The sequence below is a fragment of the Loa loa genome (genome assembly GCF_000183805.2).
Source record: "Loa loa unplaced genomic scaffold supercont3.555, whole genome shotgun sequence".
Classification (NCBI taxonomy): domain Eukaryota; kingdom Metazoa; phylum Nematoda; class Chromadorea; order Rhabditida; family Onchocercidae; genus Loa; species Loa loa.
This window is the reverse complement of record NW_018108735.1, coordinates 8,143-18,610: the sequence shown is the minus strand read 5'-3', so window position 1 is coordinate 18,610 and position 10,468 is coordinate 8,143. Positions and strand designations below refer to the sequence as shown.

Genomic DNA, 10,468 nt, shown 5'->3' with positions numbered 1-10,468 from the left:
TTGAATAATAGTAATAAAAAAAAAGGGACATGTGTAAACAAAATGTATCGTTTTCATTTCTCTTCTTTTGTTTTATTTTCCCTTTTCTCTCTGATTATCCATCTAATCAATTACAGCTAAACAATATTTGTGTATATCATGATACACATTGAGTTTTACAATCTCTCCTAATTTTGGTTTTTGACTAGATATAATTCAGAAACTAGCAATGCACATTACATTAACAGTATCTAATGCTTATAAGCTAATTTAGGTGCAAATTCATTTCTAAAAATTCAAAAATTTTTGAAAACTTTCAAAATATTTGAAAAAGAGTATCTTAGCACAAAAAAAAAAAAGTTTTTACAGTAATTCATCATCAAGAAGGAAGCAATTTAAATTTCACCAGTTTTAGACCAAAATTGATTGAAAAATCACATATGCGTTATCATTATGGTATAGAATATTCTTCCCATTATCACAAAAAAGATTAGATAATAGGATTTTTCGTAATTGCTTTTGCTCATTGATAAATTATCAATTCCTTAATGAATGAACAAATGTTTCTCAGTTCTCTCGAAAAAAAAATAAACTGATCACTAATTGAGAAATGATTAAAAACTTCCGCTGCTCTGATATTATAAATTGCAAGTAACATTCATGCTCTCGAATTCATGCAAAAACAATGATGAGATTATCCGCTTCTTGCATTTAATTTATGGATGATGCGAAGAAAGTACAATTTTTCTTTTGAAATTCAAAACTCTCTTGTTTCCTGCAATCAAGAAGTATAGAGTTGTTCCGTTCCATAAGTTGCCGAATCCTAAATTACCTTGCTCAAGTTGTATTACTTATTTCTGGATGACAAATCAGATTTCATGAAGTTCATTTATTTATAACTTTACAGAGCAGTTATTCGTTTACATTTTTTTCAAAAATTGATGAAGGAAGAGAAATCATCAAACATACAATGTACAATTTGTGCATATCTCAAAAAAAAGTTATAACCACATTTCTCATTTAAATTTCAATACCCATATTACGTATTAATAACTTATCTTTCACAAAATCCGGTTCAATCATCATCCTGTTGGGGCTAGCATGCTTGGTTGTAGCTGTTGTTCCAAAATGTGGTGAAGTACCGCATTGACAATTTTAAGAATCTTACAAGTAGATTAGGCGGTCCATATTCAAAAGATGGCAATTGTATAGGCCATTTCTGAGCTGCTGATAGCGAAAAATTTCCAACAATGTTCTATAAGAGAAAAAATAAAATAAAAAAGGAACTAATAACAAAAGTACTTCTACAAATAGGTGGCAGAAAAAAAGAAAAAATCCCACAACAGAATGTGAAGTGCCTTTTTGAAAACACGCACTAAAGTAACATAAATAACGATAAATTTACAGAATAAATGAAATGGTGTAGAGTTATGAAAGAGAGCAAAAAATGAAATAAGTAGTACCGGCTTAAGATATATATATATATATATATAATATATATATATAATGTTCAACATTGAAATAAACAACTAAAAAGAAAAGTTTTGTTACAGATAAAAAAACGTTATTTTCTGTCTGTTATCGAAAAAGTTTGCTTGCTTCAAACATTAAAATATACAGATACATACATACATACATGTGTATATGCACACTACAGAATACAGAGGTCATATTTTGTTCAGTTCGGTTACGGTGAATATTTCTTGATCATTGGGCATCGAATGAAAATCCTCTGATGAGCTATGTCTTGAATGGGAACCCGTTGGAGTTGAAAAACCGGTAAATCGTTGGTTTCCACGATTTTGCAAAATTTTGCGCCAAATACGGCACACTATACCACCTCTGTAAAAAACAATAAATATAACAGAATCGCAAAAAGCGAAAAAACCATTCAACATCTCATTTATTCAGATAATTGCCAGCTTATAAGAAGAGATAGAATTTGGCAGAAAATGTAACTTACATCGAGAAAAAATCAGATCAAAGTGCGGATTTTAACATGAAGTCCATAAGGTTAAGATTAAGAGAATTTATGCTTCCGGGAACTACAAAAGACAGTAACATTATGAAAAATTAATCTTGGGAATTATAACTACGATGGCAGTAAACCTCGATTTTCATTCCCTGAGGACAAGCTTCGTATTTTTTCCTTTTCTGTTTACAGGTAATCTTGAATATGCTCCTTCCCTCTTGTCAATACTAACACTATCCGCTGTATAGCATAACGTACCTCAGATTAAGCTTCATCAAATCTTCTCGAGTGACAAAGTCGAGAAGATCCTGTTTTGTATATTCTTCCTCCTGAATTCGCCCAATTGTAGTATTATCACATCCAATAGAACGCAGCCACTGAGCTAACTCGTTATCTCGAACATTTCTTAAGACATTTATTGAAATTAATGACTACAATGAATGGTATCACCAAAAATTTGTATAAAAACCTATTACAGTAATTTGTATTTCTAAATTTTAACAACAATTTGATTGATCTCAGTCCAATTTTTCATTTTAAACTAATTTAAATCCTATTCTGAGAAATTAATTGACTCACAAAGAAGTTTCAGCACGATTGAATGGTTCTTGTTCCAAGGACTGAAAAGTCCCCAGTGTGCATATTGGAGAAGATTTAGAACTCGCTTTGGTTTGCAGCACCAACGGTGACGAGAAAAAACCCGATGGCAGCGATGGTGGTGTTGGCAGTTGTTGATTACTTGGTGTATTATCGTTATCAGACAATAAGTCAGATAAACGTTCCACACGCAATCTTTTCTCCTTCAAAGTAGTCTGAAGTAATTCGTTGTATTCACGTTCAACGGTAACCAACTCCTCAAACAACCTGAAAGAGGGATTTGTGAAAGGGAGAAATTGGAGAGAAAAGAAAGAAATTGAGAAATTGAAGGTAAGTCAGCTGAAATACAGGATTCCTCTGAATTACAAAAATAAATGACTACCGCTAAAAAAATGTCAACATAAAATATTTTCGCTAGAGATTTTTACTTGAATTCACGGAAATAAAACAAGACAATCGATTCCCACCTCCTATTTTCATCAACCAGTGCTCGCATCTCTTTGCGCATTTCCGGTGAAAAATTACCCCACATCGATTCTCTTGTAATACCACGAGATGCAGAACACGATCGACTATCCACGGTTGAATGTTCACTATGAGAGCCAGCACTTTCACGAGATACTGATGACATGCGATTACCCGGTGCATCCTGTACCGACAGCATTGCTGACAGATCTGAAAAATTCATCAGCTGTGGTGTCATTTTTACCAATAGCTGAATTAAAAGGAATAAATATTCTCATTCATACTTATCCAAGATAAGCAATGCGTTTAAATGTTCTAATAATTTTGATAATCTGATATGCTGCATTGGAAAATTTCTTCCATAGCAATAAAGCCAGAAATCTTAAAAATGGTGCAAGTCGCCATTAATCAAAATATGCATGTCATATGATAATTCAATAAATCTGAATAAATTTAATAATTTAAATCTCATCACGAAATTCCGAAAATTGCACTGATTGCTTGCTTATTAGAAAGGTAACAGAATTATTCATTTGACTCTTTCAGCGCCGAAAGAATTATGCTGAAATTATGTCTTGCGATCAGACTAATCAGACAATATGGTGTGATCAGACAATACGGTATAAGATTATGACAACAACGTTAATCGAATATCATTGCAAGAAAAAACTACAGCAGTATGAACCACTGATTCCCGAACATTAGTACTTCATTTAGCTAGGTGCGAGAATCTCTTACGTTGCAAATTAAAGAAAAAAAAAGAAAAGAAAATAACCAGATATAAAGTCTAAAAATTTTAAAGTAGAAAAAAAATTTAACTGTTACGAAGATGAAATCAAGGAGGATGTGAAATAAGCAAAACGGAGAGACAAGCTAACACAATCGATACGCATAACAGCGTAACGCATTTTCTTCATGAAGAATACCATAGATGACAAATGTAATTTATTTCGATGAAATAGGTCCAACCATACATCGAATTTTTATAAAGTTAATATATCCTACACTAATATTTTATTTTTTTCGCCATATTTCATTTCTTCAACTTGAAAATACAGCAATTCTTTTCAGCTTCTCTCGTTCCCCTACCTTCTGCTCTCAATGCTATGTCTTTCATTATCGTTTAAATGCGTTTTTATTGTAGATCCGAATAAAATACCTTGAGTTATGGGAAATATTTAATAGTATTTTCAATTGATCTAATCAGTAGCAGAGAAGTACAACGTAAAAACTGCTCTGAGCCTATTCTAACGGGAAATACCAGAAAGAAATGAAAGTATCAGAATGTATGAAAGCTCAATATTTCTTGTTAATGATACAGCAAAAAAGTACAATTATGTGTACATAGACAAACTAACCTTGTATAGAAGCATTCAAATAACAGTTCAATAAGTATTTAAGCGTCGATGATGTATTTTTTTTCTATGAAATCAATGTTATTATTCATAAAAATAATTTTTTTAGGCATCAATAGCAATACGGATATATTTTAAAATGTTGTGATAAGATAGTGATTTGGAAACGTTTTGCGTAGTAAATACACGTTGCCGCGATAAAAAAGATAAACAGTAACATAAAAATCATACCTGGAGAAAGAATACTAACAGCAGCTTGCACAGCGCTACGTATCAGGTTATCAAGGGCAAAAATCCAATGTGGTTTGATGGTTTGTTGACGAAGTGATGGTTGCACTGCTTCTGAAAAACCATACAGTGCAAGATTAACTTGTGATATTGCGGCGGGCTCGAAATCAAGTTGTGCTCGAACCGTATCAATTGCATCCTGAAAATAAGATCATAAATATTTCAAGGGTTTTTCTTTTCAAAAAGAAGTATTTCATAGATTTTTGTTTTTCTAAATAGGTAATTCCAGAATTTTCAATTCATACAACCTGATATTGACATTTTACTACATTTATCCTAATTCCTTAAACGCAATATGCAATTTCAAAATGGTCTGATAATTTTACATACTATTTGGGAAACAGACTTACTGCTTTAACCTCAACGTGTCATTTTCTCAGGTTTCAGTAGATTATAAAGAAATCCAAACATACTATACCTGTATAGGAGCTGTATCCTTTGACAATAAATAATTGCGCATGCCAAGCAACAAAGTTAGCAGCATCTCCTAAAATCTTCGCATTGAATAGCACACTTAAAAACTGAAAATCTTTGTACTGAATAATAATACATTTCAAATTTTGGTGATTTAGTTTGTCCATGTTTATAAATCTAATTACTAAAAATATCGTCTTCTTCTAATGATCAATAACTTACCTTTGTGACAACTAAATCACCCGTAAGCTGACTCTTTGTAAGATGCTCATACCAGTTATCAATAATCTAGAAAAAGAAAGAAATTAAAATCCAGTAAATAATCCAAAAAAAAAAACTCTGAAAATATCATAACTGCTCTAATACTAAACGCAGCGTATAAAGACATGCGATGTTTGCAAGGTTATGATTGGGTGCTTCAGACCAACCGTATTTAAATCTGAAAATGGTGTTCTTCACACATTTAACAAATCTTTTAACTTGCAACCTAATTCATATGTAGATAAAAAAAGAGGAATACCTCGATTTTATAATCCAACATGAAACGAGCTAAAGTATTGCGCCGCTCGGAATCTTTCTTAAGCATGAAGAAGCGCGAAGACATTCCACTTTCATCGGAAGCAGTCCGATTTAACAAAGTGGAATTTGTAAATGATGGGACAGCACCATTCACAGACGGACTACCTAACAGTGATGATGAATTCAACTGCGAATGAGTATTATTATCATCTGCAAAGATTCATTTCAGCTTTTACTCTTCTTATTCGGAAATAAACCCACGTTTATTAATCTCATTATCTAATTTCAAAATTTCATACAGAAGGAAAATGAATTAAAACGTTTTAAATAGAAAAGTGACATATGAAAGAAATAATTACCGATGATTGGTGATGAAGGTTGGCTTAGTTGTAAATTGCAAGAATTTGGACTGGTGGTATTATGATCCAGTTGATATGATGTAAGACGTGGAGCTGTTGCACTTTCAATTAACAAGTGTAAATTCTTCACTGTTTCCGTATCTCTACCTGCTTCTCCTTGCGTGCCCATATAGGATACTGAGCGTTGCATTTCTGCAAAATTCACATTTTATTTTAACATTAACAGGACAACTGGAAAATCTGTTTTGTTCTCTAGCTTTTAAGCAGGCATGGTTGAGAAAAAAAAAGAGACGAAGTTTTGAGATTATTACGAAGAAATAAAAGATGTTCAAATCCTAGCAGTAGAACTGATGAAGCATATATTGAAGATGATAGGAATAAAACAAGATAACAAAGAAATCCATTCAAAAAAGAAGCCATAAAATTCTGAGAAAGCGACTACAGATTATTAAAAGCTAATAGTAATAAAAAAATACACATTAAAATTAGACTAGCTAAAAATAAAGCGGACAATGACTGACAGAAATGCGACCATATAAAATATTTCCATAACTGCTTGTTTCTCTCATCTCATCAAAGATTAAAGAAATGTAAAATTAAATGTTTTGACAAGTTAGTATCGGCAAACGTATTAAGATGAGTATACTTTAGATATCTAGCATTCTATGGTATGAGCATCACAGAATCACTCTGTGTTCAATATTCAAATGAATGTCGTCTTCCCTCCAACTTGAAAACAAAAATCTTGCCAAATACTTATAATAAGTACACAAACTTACCACGATTATATTTCCATGCCCCGAAATGTTTTTTATTAGCGCTTCCAGCTCGATTTCTGAAAGAGAAATATATCATTATATGACCGACTAAGCCAAAAAGAAGTTACATTTATTATATGAAAAAAAGAGCCAAAAATGAAAGAAAAAATACGAATGTGGTATCAAGTGTTGTATGAAAGGATCCATTAGCAATTCTGCTGCTGTGGCACGTTTCCGTGGATCGGGTTCAAAACATCTGCAAATAATCCAAGCAGTACAGTAGTGAAAATGATAAAAATCATAAAATATGTAAATTAAAAAAGTAAAGGCAAACTGTTTTACTGTTTCAATGATCGCAGCAAATGAGCTGTACTTAAAGACTGCACACGATGGTATGCAGTTGACTCTAAAGGATAGGCTGTATAGAATGTCCGAAAATCCTGCTACTTTAATGAAAATGTTTTTAAGAGGTTAATGCACACTGTTTTCCCGTATGTTGCTTATTGCAAAGAGTATAAGCACTCGCGTTTCCCGGTCTTATTAACAACAATTTTTGGGGATAATACATAAATATACTACTACCATCATTATGACCAACAATAAATATAGCTTACCTCAGAATGAATCGTTTGCATCGTTCACTCAAACCATCAGGTATCGGTGGATGAGTCTTGAACATTCCAACCTTGAACATTGCTGCTTGCGGTGAGCCTAGTTCAACAAACGGTGGTCGCCCGGTAGCCATTTCAACCATCGTACAACCAAAACTCCAGATATCTGCTGGAGCACCGTATCCTCGTTGTCCATGATCGATAACCTAGAAAAAAAATCTAAAATCTAAGTGAAAAATTACACAGAATGAAAATCATATATTTACCCAGTCTATCATGCTTGATCTGAGAAATGTCGTTTCAGTTGTTTCAATTGTTGGGAGTCATAACACACGGATAAGCAAGGAGACGAAAGCAAATAATCAATTAATGAAATATCAATAATTCTTTTAAATAAAAAGCTTACCTCTGGAGCCATATATTGCAATGTTCCAGCGAATGTTTCTGTTACCGGATTCAGACCAGCTAATCTTTTGCAAGTGCCAAAATCAGATATTTTACAAACACCACTGTATGTATTCACCAATACATTGTCGCCTTTTATATCACGGTGAACTATTTTCTGATCGTGCTACAACAAAGACAACATGGAAGAGATGAGACTGGACAGCTGCTCTATTTACTGTCTGGTTTCAATATCAAAGAGAATGATGATGAAACTATGAACAATCCTGATGATCTGTGTACTGTTCTTAAAAAAAAAAAAAGAAAAAAAGAAGAGAAGCAGAGAAAATATGAAAAAATAAGTTGAACTATTAACGTGCTTTAAAAACAGGTTAAAAACGATTAATATATAGGATGACCGAAATATAAATCTGAATGAGTCATAAAGAGATAAAGACGAAAAGTCTTAAGACATACCAAATAGCGTAAACCATCGAGTATCTGTTTACCATATATAGCCATCGTTTTCTCATTATCTAACAGTGGACCCCACTTGCTGCGCAGCAAAGAACTTAAACTGCCTGTAAAGACAGTAAAGGAAACGCCTGTAAAGACTTTCCTTTTTGAGATTTGAACGAAAATTTGAAACTTTCCTTTGAATTTACTCCGAAATAGTATCAGCGCAACTTAATTTATTATACTGATCATAATTTCGCTTACCTCCAGGGACTTGTTCCATGATAATTTGAAAAATATCATTTCCTTGATCTTTTTTGAGTAGTTTACACCCCAGATACTGAACAATATTCTGATGTGAAAGGGTTGAATGTAATTGAATCTCTTCCATCAGTGGTTGCACTTCCTCTTCATTTTTAACTTCCACTTCTTTTATCACTATCGATCTATTATAAATTCATAATTTAAATCAATTTTTGAAAATTTCGACGGTATTAAGGATCGTATAGCACAATTGAATGTTCCATGGAATATCACCTCGAACTGACCCATGGACATAAAAAGAATACGGAAGAATGGACGCAATATCCGAATTAATCAAAAACGATCTATAAAAACAAGCACTTCATATACTTGTTTGCAACTCGGCTGTAAGGGCATTCGATACTACTATGAAGCGAATCTTTGTAAAGAAAATGGCAGAAATAAAAGAGCACAGAAAGCCCTTTTTTCACGAAGAAATTTTTTATGTTGTATTTTAAACAATGATGATGAAGTTTTTTTTTTTAAAAAAAATTTAATAATTAAACAAACGAAAAAAAGAGGTTGGAATTAGTCAAGCAATGAAATTTTTACCTTTGTGTTGACAGATCTCTTCCAGCATAAACAACACCATATGTCCCACGACCAAGTACCACACGATCACCACTGTTTGTTAATTCATATTCGAACTACAATATCAATCAATGTGATCAGGAACTAAATTACCTACAGGTAAATCAATATAATTTACCAGTGCCTACCTCTAAGCGATTTTGGGCTTCGCAATCGTGCAAAACACGGCCTGCATTACCATCCAATTCATTAATCATTTCGATCAACGAACCCATTACCCTACGAAAATTAAATATCAGAAAAACCAACCCTATACAAAACTATCCAACAAATGAGATAATAAAAACCAAAAAATACTTATTGCAATGGGCAGCTGATGGGAACACTAAATTGAAGTCATCTGAATTTTCGTGGACGTAAAGGAACATAGAACGATCATCACGTTTGGATGCAGAAACTGCTTTAATATTTGCAGCAGTGAAATGCCACCGATGAATGCCTAAAGTAGAATAGAATATGATAACGTTAAGTGTTAAAGTTAAATACATACTTGGAAAATATGCGACTATAACATATGAGATGTTGCACGTTCTATGCAATTCAACGTTATCTAGTTTCATTGTTTCCTTGATTATTAAAAGTTTAATCTATGATTATTCCTTTACCTATATGTATTGGTGATATATCCATCATAAGTATCAAAAAGCTGTTGCCAGATTCCATAAAAATAATGACGGCTTTAGGAAAATCATAAATAAAGAAAGATTTCTCACCCGGAGGAGGTTTCTTTTGCTGACTGCTCTCCAGCACATGACTGAGAATGATCGAACCCTCGCCTACATTCAGTGTTAAAAAGCTCGGTGTGTACTGCTGAAATAAAAGTAGAATAGTTTAAGTACTAGTGCCTATTATCTGACAAAAAATTATATAGTTTGAGGACTATACATCTCACATTTCGACAACTTCAGGGCACATCCAGAAAAACTACAAATTTTTTTTCATGCTTGCTATAACAGGTAAGGTATTTTGAATATAAAAAAAGGGAAGTATAACCAGGGAAATGAAAAAAACAAGTAATTTTTAGAAGCCAAACAAGAAAAACGCATCACGAAAGAAAGCACTGAATGAAGTGACCTTTGTAACTTCTTGAATAAGAACCGGAAAACGCCCGCAAACAATTTCCTCTTCTGAATCGATAGCTTCCATGAAAAATTCTGACCAAAATAAAAACTGCTGTTTTTCTTTTTCCACAGGTGACATTGTTGCAGCGCAACGATTCAACAGTTTTATATTTTCCATTGTTGATTTCAAAAACCTATCATAAGTAAGCTTATTTAGATAAAATGGTCACTATTATCACACTGCTAAATGAGAATATGGTAGATGATTTATGGCTCCGATAATAAAATCTCTTTCTTTTTCCACATCATATTACCTCTTCCTCAGTTCATTTCCTCCTTTTGTTCCTTAGAAAAAT

At 32.8% G+C, this 10,468-nt stretch overlaps 1 protein-coding gene across 1 annotated transcript in view; it reads right to left on the bottom strand.

The window, feature by feature from the left end:
• Positions 1-971: 971 nt before the first annotated feature.
• Positions 972-10,468, bottom strand: part of LOAG_18820 (STE/STE11/ASK protein kinase) — a 14,082-nt gene continuing 4,585 nt past the window's right edge. Inside the window, exons 10-29 of the mRNA XM_020451483.1 lie at positions 9,765-9,861; positions 9,349-9,490; positions 9,180-9,270; positions 9,013-9,107; positions 8,422-8,603; positions 8,179-8,282; positions 7,724-7,888; positions 7,321-7,523; positions 6,879-6,962; positions 6,728-6,783; positions 5,949-6,140; positions 5,591-5,799; positions 5,293-5,358; positions 5,075-5,143; positions 4,600-4,795; positions 3,016-3,223; positions 2,531-2,815; positions 2,210-2,356; positions 1,616-1,821; positions 972-1,234 (exon numbers count right to left, since the gene is read on the bottom strand). Of these exons, the coding sequence (XP_020304729.1) occupies positions 1,647-1,821; positions 2,210-2,356; positions 2,531-2,815; positions 3,016-3,223; positions 4,600-4,795; positions 5,075-5,143; positions 5,293-5,358; positions 5,591-5,799; positions 5,949-6,140; positions 6,728-6,783; positions 6,879-6,962; positions 7,321-7,523; positions 7,724-7,888; positions 8,179-8,282; positions 8,422-8,603; positions 9,013-9,107; positions 9,180-9,270; positions 9,349-9,490; positions 9,765-9,861 (2,766 nt within the window). The 3' untranslated portion in view covers positions 972-1,234; positions 1,616-1,646. The remainder of the gene's footprint in view (positions 1,235-1,615; positions 1,822-2,209; positions 2,357-2,530; positions 2,816-3,015; positions 3,224-4,599; positions 4,796-5,074; positions 5,144-5,292; positions 5,359-5,590; positions 5,800-5,948; positions 6,141-6,727; positions 6,784-6,878; positions 6,963-7,320; positions 7,524-7,723; positions 7,889-8,178; positions 8,283-8,421; positions 8,604-9,012; positions 9,108-9,179; positions 9,271-9,348; positions 9,491-9,764; positions 9,862-10,468) is intronic.